The sequence below is a fragment of the Canis lupus genome, chromosome 2 (assembly GCF_011100685.1).
Source record: "Canis lupus familiaris isolate Mischka breed German Shepherd chromosome 2, alternate assembly UU_Cfam_GSD_1.0, whole genome shotgun sequence".
Taxonomy (NCBI): Eukaryota; Metazoa; Chordata; class Mammalia; order Carnivora; family Canidae; genus Canis; species Canis lupus.
The window spans coordinates 18,086,015-18,100,924 of NC_049223.1; the positions used below are offsets into that span (position 1 = coordinate 18,086,015).

Consider the following 14,910-nt stretch of genomic DNA (forward strand, 5'->3'; position numbering starts at 1 on the left):
TGTTACATGTATACAGACTTTGATCCATTGTACAGAAGTAATAACATCTAAGGATTTTTTATTATTTATAGAAAATTACAACAATATACACAATCCTGTATATCCATCCCTATGATTAGACAAAGAATATGTAAGTACACTGGTAGTGAAACCAGTAATCTCAGTGTAGAGACATAGGGTTGGGAGACCAGAGTTCTAGCCTTGCTTCTGTCACTCTAATAAAGTCATGGCTTCCCTGGGCTGAATTCCCAGAGCATAATAATTAAAGGGGGGATTTTGATTATCACAGAGATATCGTGAACTAGCTCTGATTTTCTGTTTCTGCTCAATGTTTCTTTATGATTTATTTGGACAGTTCTAAATTATGTTTCATGAACTCTCAGCCTTCTGGTGTTTGTTTATAAGATGATCTGATCACAACATGACATGCTTGGAAAGAAAATTAGTTTCTACTTTATTTTTATCCAAGAGAAGTGAGAAAGGTAAAAAAGGGGAAGACAAGACAAAGGTAAAAAAGGGGAAGACAAAAAGGAAAATGATAACCATACACCCTGTATTTTGTAGTTTCTGGATGCTTTTAGAAATTGTTTCACAGAGATCATTTACTTCAACCTCAAAGAATTATAAGAGCTGCAGAGAGGTAGTATTAGCTGACATACAAGTGGGGACAAAGCATAATAACTTGGCATGGCTTTATAACCGGCTATTACCAGCTAATCTGATCCCCTGCTTCCCACTGCAGGGATCTACGGGAAGAATCCCTATCAGAAGCAGCACCCTCAGAAATATTATAAATGGAGAAAATGACAGGACAGTTTGCTATCCAAAACTTGCGGTTATCTATGGGAAATGTTTCTACAAACCATAGGATCACTGACTACCAATGCCTCAATGACCCTTCTTCCATGACTATAACTCACTATAGTCTCATTGCCCTCACCAGGCTCCATAGAAGTGTGGTTTTATTTTCTGTTCTCATTCCCCCATTTGGAGCAGGAGAATTGCCATGATGTTCTTTAAGCTGCTACTGACCACATGCACCCGTATTACCTGTAGAAGACACCCAAAGATGCTTTTGGGGAGAACAATGATACCAAACACTAATGATAACCCATTGGATGGTTAAACAGTTAGAACACATGGCTGGCTACCTAAACAATAATAAAGCACTTTCACAGCCAAAAAATAAAGCCAAGGCATCACATAATATTTTCTACTCTGAAGTTATTGTGCATGTTCTATACTCACTTTCTGGCAGCCTGTTTCTGCTTTCACTGTTCCTGTGGGCTGGGTTTGAGATTTCATCTTACAGATGTAGTCAAGAGGTCTCTCGCAGGCTCGATCTGCCCAGTACCCATCCTGCAGAAAGCAAAGAGAAAAACAATGAATGATTATCAGTTGTTTGGCTCTGAGGCTGTTTCCTTACAATCAGGCCTCAGGAAAAAAAATAAATAAAAAGGTTCTTAAGAGAAAAATGGTATCTCTGAAAGGAAAGGTAAATTGACGTTTAATAAGTGAATAGCAAATTTGATTCTGGCTGCAAAGATGTGAAAAGAGATTGCAGCCCCAATGTGTTTTTCTATTTTGGCTGTCCATGCCACTGTAGAGTAGAGGGATCTAAAGAGAAACTAAGAAAAGCTTGTAAGTTCTTAAGTGATGGTGTCAAAAGAAGGTCTATACACAGCCTCTTCTATCAGCTGCTTTCAAGTGGTTTCAAGTGGTTTCCTCTTCCTAGGACCCACTTCTTCCTATCCTTTCAATAGTTAACACCTACTCTTTTCTTTAGCTTTCAATTAATCACAATGAAAACAACCCCAATGATGAAATAGCCTCTAATACTTACTGAACAGTAGGTTTGGGCCAGTCACTGTGCTTGTTCTATGCATCAACCCATTTAATCCTTTGCCCATCATTAAGTTGGGTACAATTATTATGCCTATCTTATAAATGAGAAAAATAAGCCATGCATCAAAACCCAGCATCTTGCCACCATGTTCATCATCCATTAGCAAAAGATAATTTGATGATATTCTTTAGTCACTAAAGTCATATTTAAGGACATGGAAGCAATCTTCTCATACATCTCCATGTAACCTAAAAGAACAAATGTAGCTCTCCAAGTACAGACTGCAGACTGTGGTATGTGGATGTACTTAAGTACATCTACTCAGAGCAACCAGTAAGAAATAGAACCAAGGTCTCATTTGACCAGTCAAATCTACTCAGAGCAACCAGTCAGAAATAGAACCAAGCTCTCATTTGACCAGTCAAGCTCTATATATTGCCATTTAGAACCCAGCACAGGAACAATATGAATATGGGTTATTGGTTAATTTCACCCTTGAACTGAATGCTTCTGTCTCTTGCTTTTTTTGTCCCCTTAAAAATTTGACCTTGCTAAACAACTGAAATGTAGATAGATCACCTAGACTAGAAACAATCTAAATGATTATATGAGTGAGTGAGGCAGGAGGGAAAATACCCTCAGGCTTTTGCTAGGTATCAGCAAATACAGTTGCCTTACCTTGCCTTTCATGACGACACAATCTTCCTGCCTGTTGTTTTCATGGCTTGGTTCCCCACGAAGCCATTTAGTAAATGTTACAGGGGTCCCATCACTCCACTCAAAATACATTTGAATCTTGATGTCATTTAAGCCAATCCATAACTCATCATTTGCCTCTAAACAGGAAGAAAAACAGAAAAGTAACATACACATAACATTTTTTCTTTCCAAAAATCAGTTTATCAGGAAAGAAAGGTCCCTGTTTTATTAGCAGAGGTCTATTCCCTTAATATTATAACAGATAAAAGAGCATCCTCTTGAGTGTTAATCTGAGTTGCCTACTACATTTTATGTTGTCAATATTAGTTTACACAATGTATTCTTTATATTATGAATGCAACTTTATTCTTTTATTGTGTGAGTATAACTTATATCTCATGGCAGTTGCTAAAATGAAGCTGAAGTTGATCCATCATTACTCCCTATTTTGTGAAGTTACTTTTTTGGTTATAAATAACTTTCCATATCTACTGCACACTCTCAGTGTTGGATATATGATAATTTCCTTATATATTAATCTATTCGACTGTTATTAAACTCATGAATGTTTTAAAGTACTATTAAAAACCACTTCTAGGGATGCCTGGGTGGCTCAGCAGTTTGGCGCCTGCCTTCAGCCCAGGGCATGATCCTGGAGTCCCGGGATCAAGTTCCACGTCGGGCTCCCTGCATGGAAGTTGCTTCTCTCTCTGCCTATGTCTCTGCCTCTCTCTCTCTCTCTGTATATCTCTCATGAATAAATAAATAAAATATGTAAAAAAAAAAAAAAAACCACTTCTATTTTATTACTATGCTATTTTGAAGAACATACTGGGTGTTCCCATTAAAGCTCAATATCTATAATAGGAGTGAGAAGATATATAAACTGAGGGGTTGAACTGTCTCTCCTGACATTTGGGACTTATTTATTAGTCTATAAATATAAATGAATATGAAGTCATTTTCACTATAAAATACCAGAAAAAATTCAAACAAGTAAAGGTTAAAACAAAAACAACCAGGTACAGATATAAGATGTGACCATTTTGTTTTATTCTATGAAGAACATTGATGATCTTATCTGTAGTTAGAATTCTAAAAATTCTAAATGTTTTAACTAAAATGGGATAAAATTTAAGGCCTAAACTTTCATGGCTAGAAACATATATATTTGCAAATTCAAAAAAAAGAAAGAATAGACAATGTCTATTTAGTTTGTACTACTGGAAATGTCATTATGAATGTCTGACTTATGTTCTTTACATGGTAAAAATAAAATTACTCGCCAAAGGATTACAAACATGATGTTGCAGTAGAAAATGAGAAAAATGCCATACCATATAGGAATTTCCCTAAATGGTTTCATCTCTTCCTCCTAAAAGTTGTCACTCAACTTTGCTTTTGGAGAAGTCTCTATTGGCCCATTGCCAGCCCCTGCAGATGTTTCCAGTACCATGAAGCATGAATGACATCGCCAGGATGATCCCCTTTTCCTTTCACTTAATTTGGCAGATCATGATCTTTTGGGCAGAAAATATAAGCTTCAAAATGACCTCATGTGCCCTTCTAGGATTTAGGTTGAAGACTAATAAAAATGTAAACTCTCAAGTCCCACAATTAAAGTATTAAGAGTTCCCTATAAACATTTTTTCTCACTAAATTGTGCACCTCCCTCTAGTTTTTATAATTCCTAAGCACAATCTAGATTCTATAAAAATACACAATACACAAGTTTAAAAAGTTGTTAGACCAATTATTATGAATCAGTTAGGGAAGCTGTCTTAGTTGATGTAGTCATAACTTATGTGGGCAAGTGTCAATTTCTCCATTGCGTTTCCACAATTAATATAAAAATATTTTTAAAAAGAGATATTGTCTCAACTACTTAAAGAGTTTTCTAGGCTTTTGATTTAGAAACAATAATTTTGTTTACCTTTACTTTTATTTGTTTTTATCTATATTATTGTTACTGTTTTAAATAAATCAGCCTATCAACAATAAAGAAGGGAAGATTTCCCAGTGAAAAAGTATTAATTCCTAATCTGAATTGTAGAACAACCTTTGCCAGAGGCAGCTCCAAACAGCAGCAGCATATGAAGATCCTGAACTCAACTCCTCCAACGGATACAACAAATCTATAGCTACCTATGGAACAATTCCTCTGAAAGGAACCTGACAGCTAGCTGAACCACTATTCTACAACAAAAGATAAAAAGGCCATGTTGAGATGGCTAGGAGAAGCAGAGACTTAGTCCTGCCAAAAACCCACAAGGGTGTAGTGACCCACCATCAGGAGGGGTCTCACAAATATGGAACTCCTTCCTAAAGAGCAAGGAATTTGTGTCTCACATCAGGCACCCCAACTCTCAGGATGTGTACTAGAAATGAGACCCTAAAACATCTGGTTTTGAAAACCAATGGGGCTCAAATCCAAGAGAGCCATAGGGTTGTCAGAACAGAGGTCTCACATGCAGTGGCACTCAACCCAAAGCCCAAGGCAAAAGCAGCAGTTTGAAAAGATCCTAGACCATATTCAAAAGAGATTCATTTGCTAATCTTAAAAATTGCTGGGGGGGGGGGGGGGTGGCAAAAGCCTGTTGGAAATCTCTCCAGAGAAAACAGTGCAGAAAGGCACCATTCTTACATTCTTCCTCTACTTTGCTAGTGTGGGGACTTAATAGGTGCTATTTTTGTACTATCAATCTAATCAGGTAATGCCATTCCATCACACTGATGCTGTAGCCCTGCCAGAGGCAGTAGGTGAGGGCCCCACACCTCCTTCCACTACTACAGCCCCCTCCCAAAAACAGCAAGCAGCACTTTGCCTCCCTACATCCCTTCAATGCACAGCCCACACAAAGGATGCCCCTTGAGTCCTGGGCTTTGGTAGCCAGAGTTGGGGGACAGTTTCTGGGCCCTGTAAGTCTGAAACATTGGAGAGACAATTCAAGAAACAGCTAATGATTAAAGCAAAGTTAGATGGTAAGGATCATCACCCACACAGGGCCACCACTTTAAGACAGAGAGGTAACTGATTCCTGACACACAGAATCCAACAGAGAGTTAAACAAATTGTAGAAACAGAGGAATATGTTCCAAGTTTTTTTTAAATGAAACTCCAGAAAAAACTTAAAGAAATAGAAATAAATAATTTACATATACAGAACATTCCATTCCCAAACAGCTGAATATATAGTCTTCTCAAGTACACAGGAATCTGCTCAAAGATAGGTCACATGTGAGGCCACAAAATAAGTCTCAATAAATTTAAGAATACTGAAATCATATCAAGCATTTTTTCAACCACAATGGTATAAAACTAGAAATCAACTACAAAAAGGATACAGGAAAAAATCAGGAATAAATTGAGATTTTAAAAAATGCTACTGAAAAATCAATAAGGTAGTAAAAAGATCAAAGGAGATATAAAAAAATACCCTCAGACAAATGAAATGTAAATAAACATACCAAAATCTATGGGATACAGCAAAAACATTCTAAGAAGGAAGTTCACAGCAATACAAAGTTCCTACCTCAAGAAAAAAGAAAAATCTCAAATAAATGATCTAACTCTACACCTAAAGGAACCAGAAAAAGAAGAAAAAAATGAAGTCCAAAGTTAGTAGAAGGAAGGAAATAATAAAGATCAGAACAAAAATAAATGAGAAACTAAAAAGGCAACAAAAGACCAATGAAACTAAGAGTTAGTTCTTTGAAAAGATAAACAAAAATGACAAACTTTTAGTTAGATTCAATCAGATAAAAAGAAAGGTGCAAATAAATAAAAATAGAAATGAAAGAGGAAAAATTACAACTGATACCAAAGAAATACAAAGTATCATAAGAGACTACTGTGAGTAATTATATTCCTACAAATTAGACAACTCAGAAGAAGTGGATAATTCCTAGATATATACAATCTTCTAAGACTGGACATGAAGAAATAGAAAATAGAAAATCTGAACAGACCAATTACTAGTAAAAAGACTGAATCAGTAATCAAAAGAAAAAAAAAAAAAACAGCAAACTGAAGTCCAAGATCAGATGGCTTCACCAGTGAATTCTGCCAAACATTCAAAGAAGACTTAAAACTTATTTTTCTCAACTCTTCCAAAAAATTGAATAGGAAAGAAAACTCTCAAACTTATTTTATGAGACCTGTATTACCTTGATACCAAAATCAAAGGCATCACAAAAACAAAAAAAAAAGAATCCCTGATGAACACAGAAGCAAAATCCTCAACAAAATGTTAGCAAACAGAAATCAACAATGCCTTAAAAGGAGCAAATACCACGATCAAATGGGATTTATTTCAGGCATGTGAGGATGGTTCAGTATCTGCAAGTCAGTCAATGTAATACACCATCATTAACAAAATGAAAATCGTATTATCATCTTGAGGCATCTGGGTGGCTCAATTAGTTAAGCATTAAACTATTGACTTTGGCTCAGTGTTTTGAGCTATTGGGCTCCATGCTGGGTGTGGAACCTGCCTAAGATTGTCTCCCTTTCCTTCTGCCTCTCCCTCCACTCATGCTTGCTCTCTAAAAAAATTTTTAATTTAATTTTAAAAATAATACCAATAGAGGCAGAAAAAGCAACTGAAAAATCAATATTTATTTATGATAAAATCTCTCAATCAATTGGAAATAGAATGTACCTTAACATAATAACACCATATATGGTGTGCCCACAACTAAGGTACTCAATGATAAAAAGCTGAAGGCTTTTCCCTTAAAACAAGAAAAAGAGGGGCATCTGGGAGCCTCAGCGGTTGAGCATCTGCCTTTGGCTCAGGTCATGATCCTGGAGTCCTGGGATCAAGTCCTTAATCAGGCTCCCCATGGGAGCCTGTAATTTTTCCTCTTTCATTTCTATTTTTATTTATTTGCACCTTTCTTTTTATCTGATTGAATCTAACTAAAGGTTTGTCAGTTTTGTTTATCTTTTCAAAAAACTAATTCTTAGTTTCATTGGTCTTTTTGTTGCCTTTTTAGTTTCTCCCTCTGCCTATGTCTCTGTCTCTTTCTCTGTGTCTCTCATAAATAAATAAAATCTTTATTTAAAAAAAAAGAAAAAGAAAAGGATGCCTGCCCATTTTCCCCAGTTTTACTCAACATTATATTAGAAGTCTAGCCAGAGCAATTAGGCAGGAATAAGAAATAAAAGGTATCTAAATTAGAAAGGAAGAAGTAAAATTATCACTATTTGCAGCTGACATGATTTCATAGACAACTCTAAAGACGCCACCAAAAAAATTGTTAAAATTAATAAACAAATTCAATAAAATTGCAGGATACAAATTAATACATAAAACTTTGTTGCCTTTTTATATGCTAACAATGAACTATAAGAAAGAGAAATTAAGAAAACAATTCCATTTTCAATTGCATCAAAAAGAATAAAATACCTAGGAATAATTTAACCAAAAAGGTAAAAGCCTTGTACACTGAAAATTATAAAACTTGATGAATGAAATTGAGGAAGAAACAAATAAATATAAAGATAGTCCATGTTCATGGATTGGAGAATTAATATTATAAAAATGTCCCTATTACCCAAAGTAATATATAGATTCAATGCAATCCCTATCAAAATATCAATGTCGTTTTTCACAGAAATATAATGAACTTAAAATCTGTATGGAACCACAAAAGATCCCAAACAGCAAAAGCAATCTTGAGAAAGAACAAATGTAGAGGTATCACACTCCTAGATTTCAAACAATATTACAAAGCCAAAGTAATCAAAACAGCATGGTTTCAGCATAAAAGCAGACACACATCAATGGAACAGAATAATGAGCCTGGAAATAAACCAATGTATATATGGTCAATTAATTTACAACAAAGATGGTAAGAATATACTTTGAGGAAAGGACAGTCTCTTCAGTAAATTATGTTAGGAAAACTGGAAGCCACTTACAAAAGAATGAAACAGGACCACTATCTTACACCATAAACACAAATTCATTCAAAATAAAGACTTAAAAATAAGCCCAGAAACCATAAAACTCCTAGAAAAAAAAAACATAAGCAGTAAGCTCCTTAACATTGTTTTTGGCAGTATTTTTTAGCTCTGACTCAAAAGGCAATGGCAACAAAAGTAAAAATAGTCAAATGGGACTACATCAAACTAAAAAGCTTCTGCTCAGCATAAGAAAGCATCAACAAAATGAAAAGGCAACCTACTGAATGGAAGAAGATATTTGCAGACCAAATGTTCATTAAGGGTTTATATCTAAACTATATGAAGAATTCATACAGTTCAATAACAAAAAAAAATCTGATTTAAAAATAGGTAGATAACGTGAATTGACATTTTTTCAAACAGTACATAAAGATGGCAAACAGATACATGAAAAGATGCTCAAAACCACCAGCCATCAGGGAAGTGCAAATTAAAAATCATAATGAGATATTACCCAATGTGTGTCAGGATGACTATTATCAAAAGGACAAGAAATAACAAGTGTCGGCAATAATGGAGAGAAAAGGGAAACTTTGTGGGCTGTGGTCGGAGTATAAATCGGTGCAGCCACTATAGAAAACAATGTTGAGGTTCCTCAACAAGTTAAAAATAGGTCTACCATATGATACAGTGATTCCGCTTCTGGGTATTTACCCAAAGAAAACACTAACTCAAAAAGACACATGCACCTCGAATATTCCTTGCAGCATTATGTACAATAGCCAAGATATAGAAATAGCCTAAGTGTCTGTCAATGGATGAATAAATGAAGAATACATTTCATATATATATTCCATTGTAAAAAAAAATTATATATATATATATATATATTCCATTGTGTATACACACACACACACACTGGAATACTACAAAACCATAAAAAAGATTAAAATCTTTCCATTTACAACAACATGGATGGATGGAGCTTGAAGGCATTATACTAAATGAAATCAGAGACAAATATCCTTTAATATCACTTATATGTGAAATCTAAAAAAGCAAAACAAATGAATAAATAAAATAAAACTCATAGATACAGAGACTGGATTTGTGGTGGCCAGACATCATGGTGGGCGGTTGTTGGGGGAAGGTGGGTGAGAGGGTCTAGTACAAATTTCAGGAGCACCTGGGTGGCTCAGTCAGTTAAGGACCAGGTCATGAGCTCTAGGTCCAGGGATCGAGCCCTGTGTTAGGCTCCCCCACTCAGCAAGGAGCCGGCTTGTCCCTCTGCCCCTCCTCTCACTCATACTCTCTCCCTCTCTCAAATAAATAAATAAAATCTTTTTTTTACAAAAAATATGAACTTCCAACTATAAAATTAAAAAGTTATGGAGATGTAATGCACAGCATGGTGACCACAGTCAAAATTGGTAAATAGGTTTATTCTGGTGATCACTTTGGAATGAATACAAATGTGGCATCATTATGTTAGATATCTGAAACTAATAAAATGTCAGCTATACTTCAATAAAAAAATAAATGAAAGCAACCTTTGTCAGTCAACTTCCCTACATAACTACAGTAATAAACATAAGCTGCTTCTTTTACTATATCATGTTATATAAAGTAGAGAAAGATTTGCACTTTGGGTCTGTGGTATCTTAACTAATCTGTTTTCCAGATTCATTTGCAAACTTTATTACCTGCTGTAAGTATCATGACTTGGATACTATGATATTATTCAGACATATCAGTCTTGATTACATTATTATCTTCTAGTCTGAATTCTCCAGAATGCGTAATTAGAGAATATGAAGAAGTTGTTTACAGGCTGCAGCAGGCTATTATCAGGGCCTATTAAATGGAGTCAAGTAGACAGAGGGGAAAGAATTCCGTTTGGCACAGGTGCTAGGAGCCCTGGTGTTTTGGGGTCTTTGCAAAGGTTCTCTGTGACTACTCTGCTAATTCCCATCTTTTGTCAACTGCTGAAAAAGCCCTCCTTCACTCCCCCTGACTCCTATCAATTTTCAGGCAATAAGTGTCAGGAAGCCTCCCCCACCATTGCCACCATCCATTTCCTCTTGTTTTGCTGGCTGGAAATGAACAGCTGTCGCTAGTCAGTAGGCTCGAGGGGGAAGCACAAAATGAGCATCACTGAACCAGCAGGTACCCAAGTGTCAGTTAGCATTCAGTTCCTCCTCTCTTGCCTCCTCTTTGGGATAAGTGTTACCAGTTCATTTTTCTTTGTTTTCTGATAGAATCAATTTTTGAAAACCTTCCAGTATTTTGTTTAGTACATTCTCTGTATAATCTTTAAATTACATACCTAAAATCGAGGCATACCTTTCTTTAAGTTTAGGCCACCACCTAACCACCCCAGTAAAATATCCTGTTTCTTTCACTGCTCAACACTGTAGCAGTACTAGCTAGGTCAATAAAGAAAATAAAATCCACAGTACAATATGGCTCATTTAGAGATATTTCTGGTGAGAGAAACTATGGGTGTCAAAAAAGAAAATACGTACACACCAGTACTTCCAATAAATGAAATATTAATGACAAATTTAAGGTAGACTGTTCTGCATGCAGATTATATAGAAAAAATAATATTTTAAAAACTATATGTCAGTTGATTATGTATTAAAAGAAAAATAAGTCAAATTATCTTCTTGATAAAAGTTTTTAAAATTTTGGGTGCCTGAGTGGCACAGTAAGTTGGGTGTCCAACTCTTGATTTGAGATCAGGTCATGATCTTGGGTCCTGGAATCAAACCCCGAGTTGGGCTCCCTGTTCAGCATGGAGGCTGTTTGGGGTTCTCTCTCCCTCTTCCCCTGCCTCTGCTCATGCACTCTCTTTCTCTCTCTGTCTCTCTCTCTCAAATAAATAAAATCTTTTAAAAAAATTCTTTAAATTTCTAAATAATTTCTACTATGCATGATTAATATTTATATTTATCAAATAATCTCACTATTAATCTTCAATTATTAAATTAAATTTAACATTTATGATTAAATTTTCCAAGAGATGGGTGGAGAGTGGGGGAGAGCCAAGCATATTACTGCTATAAGGTTTCTCACCATATCCGAGCTGGGAAATGATAAAGTCAAATTCCTCGATGCTGTGGACACTGGCTAGATCACCACCTTCCTTCCGACATGCAGTTAAGGCATCTCTTTGAATTTTCTTCTCTTTTCTATCAATCTTATAGCAGTGACCTGCGTATGGCCACCACTGACTTGGACAGTTAGTAGGCACATCACTTTCTAGAGAAAAAAAAAAAGAGTTTGGAAAACATTTAAAAGGGAAGATGTTTTTAAAAGTATAACAAAATTTTCTAAGCATTTAAAGGTAATGTTTACTTTTCCTTTTTGGCACACATACTCACAAATGATAACTAGGTGGAGACAGAAGCGCCACCAATGAGCCACAGAAACCACAAGAGCATAAGCCGGCCACTGGTGCCTCTACACTGACCCACTGGCTCTGGCTTGTTTCAATGAGATGGCATATGATACTGTAGTGACCACAGAGCTTTAGATTCAGAAGTCTTTCAGGCCAAGCCTGAATGTGCCACAAGTTGTGTGATCTTGGGCAAGTCATAGCACATGAACTAAAGCATCCATATATGTAAAAATATTTCAATAATGTCAATAACAATACTAATATGAAGCTATTCATCTTCACTGTGTTCTTCTGAACTAGAAAACACTTGGGATAATGTCACTATAGATGACAAATATCATACAATTATTATTTAAATCAAGAGTAACAGTGGCCAACATCCTAATTATTGCTACTAAGAGTTATGGTCAAATTTCATAAATCTTGATTTCGCATTGCAAAATGAACTAATCGTAAAGAGCTGGGGAAATGGAAAGGAAGGATGTTTGAAGACAGAAACTCAAGTTATCCATCCTTGTATGTCCCAGAATTGGCATGGGGCCTGGTACATGGCAGGTGTAATGAATGTCGGTTGAGAAAATATATTTGATATATAGCAGCTCATCAGTTCTCTTCACAGATACTATTTCAAACTGCAATTTCGCAATAGACCTTGCTTAAAAAGGGACTATATTACCAAATGAATGTTAATTTATACATTTGTTTGGTAGTGAATGTTCTCAAATGTGCTGCCTTAGTAAATGCTCAATATAGTAAATGTTTGCTATTCATTTAATGAATGCTGTACAGCCATTATTCCGAGAGACCAGGACTGTTTGCCGTATCTTCAAGTTACAGGATTGTGTTTACACAGTCATATAAGTAAACAGTCACTCATGATGACCAAACGCTCTGTTATTGTCATAGAAAAAATGCATATACTTAAAAATTCTGGCCCCTCAATACAATTTAGATGTTCAACATTGCCACGTTACAAAATAAATAAATAAATAAGTTAGTATAGCTCTGGAGCCCTCTGGTGGGATATTTTGACTTTGCTACCTAGGAAGCTAAAAATAATGTCAGCAAATGCTGAGGACTTCAAAATGTGCAGATGACCTTTAAAAATGTTTAAAACAATCAATGAAATGGCATTCCATGGGACAGACACAAAACATCACTTGTTCCTGTAGAGCAACACTGTCTATTAGAGATACAATGTAAGCCACAAACAAGAGTTCCATACATAGTTTTAAATTTGCTAGCAGCTATGATAAATTCTCAGAGGGGGAAAAACAGGTATTAATATTTCCCTTTACGGATGAGGAACACAAAACTGGGGGTTAAGTATCAAGGCCAAGTTCTAGAATTCTACTTCCCATACCAGGGAAGCTGTAAAACAACCATTTTTCTCTTCCCCTAAGTGGCAATTCCAAATCTTCCAAAGGAGAATTGTATGAGCTTTTCCAAGGAGAAAGAATGATACTATTTCTCCTATGGGAGGAATAGAGGAGATGAAGTACTGAGGCCTCCTGCACATGTGCTTATAATCATCATGGTGTCTCTGGAAATATCACTGAACCCAAGAACCAGGACCCTCATCTGTACCCACTGGACATCTTGACCATATCTGTATCTATTAAATTTGCAAAGGTACCTACTCTTTGGTCTGGCAACTCCACTTCTAGGAATGATCACTCGCATGAAATGACACGTGTATAAAGTTATTCATGATAGGAATGTTTCTGATAATAAAAAAAATTGGAAGTAAACTGAAGGTCATATGGTGACTGGTCAAAAAGTATACATGGTCTCTCTCTGTAATGGCTATCATGCAGCCATAAAAGTAAACCAAGAGGCTATTTGTGTACTGTATGGAAAGATGTCCAAAATTTTTATCTGAAAAAAGTGAAGAATATACATAGAGTATGCTTCCATTTGCATACTAAAACAGACAAAAATGATTATAGACATATTTGTTTATATATTTATACAATAACTACATAAGGATAAATATCCAGAAACAGTTTACCTAGGAGGAGAACTGGATGTTAGAGGTTAAGAGGTGGAAGGAAAATACTATTGCTTCCTATCATTTTTATACCTTTTGACTTCCCAGGCATGGAAAAAGTCAAAGAGAAAAGCCAAGAATGCCACAGTGTCAGATTTCTCAAGCAGAATACATACATACATACAACTAGAGAATTTCTGCAAAAACAGCCGATGGTGAAAAAAGTGTAGGTTGCTTGCTTTTTGCCAGTTTGAAGAAAAAAAGGTGCATTCTTGTGTAACTTAATTCTTCTCAAAATTATAAGAGGGAGCATAATTGAATTCTTTCCCCAGAGTCTAGCCTATATATAAAATTCATTGAGTACTTTTTGGATGTTTTATCTCATTTCTGTTAAGACTGCCATTGAAGATACTAAACTTAACAGCACTAGAGCCAGATGGATCCTTAAATAGCAAGAATATAATAAAAAAAAGTCCCTTGCAGAAATCTATTTCCTAGCTTGGATTCCAGTTTTGTCACATGTGCAAGTTTTATAGATCCTCCGAATAACCTCTTCCTCGTCTAGAATGTGTGAATAATAATGCCTAGCTCACAGAGCTCCTATGAGGATAAATTCTTATTTATGTTCTTTCAAAGGCTTTGTACATGCCTGAGCACCATAGCACACTAGTTGGTTACTAGTAACCAACAAAAAGAAATTCCATAGGGATATCATTACGTTTACTCTATAAATTATCAACAAAACCTGTCATTTCACACAGTTATGGCTAGACTATAAGTTTTCTTCTTTAAAATACAATATTTTATACACTTCAGATCAAATAGATCACTTACCTGAGGGAATCACAAAAGAATTCAAAGTTGTGTTGCCCTTTTTACAAATATAGCCTAGTCTCTGAACACATTCCAGATTTTCCCATTTAGCATTTTTCCCAGGATTTAGGGACACACAGCTTTTTCCAGGTTCTGCTGATGGACTTCCTTTGGGGAAAAGGAAAAATCAAAGTGGATTATCATAGGTTTTACAAGCAGATAGCCCCCACAATGGCACGGCTTCATCC

The 14,910-nt window shown here is 35.7% G+C and overlaps 1 protein-coding gene across 5 annotated transcripts in view; it reads right to left on the minus strand.

Annotated features, from left to right (window-relative positions):
- Positions 1-14,910, minus strand: part of MRC1 (mannose receptor C-type 1) — a 95,254-nt gene that overhangs the window by 47,540 nt on the left and 32,804 nt on the right. For all 5 annotated transcript variants that reach the window (XM_038529986.1, XM_038529985.1, XM_038529984.1 and 2 more), the window contains 4 exons: positions 14,684-14,830; positions 11,535-11,720; positions 2,525-2,682; positions 1,249-1,359 (listed from right to left, as the gene is read on the minus strand). In XM_038529986.1, coding sequence (XP_038385914.1) covers positions 1,249-1,359; positions 2,525-2,682; positions 11,535-11,720; positions 14,684-14,830 — 602 coding nt within the window. The remainder of the gene's footprint in view (positions 1-1,248; positions 1,360-2,524; positions 2,683-11,534; positions 11,721-14,683; positions 14,831-14,910) is intronic.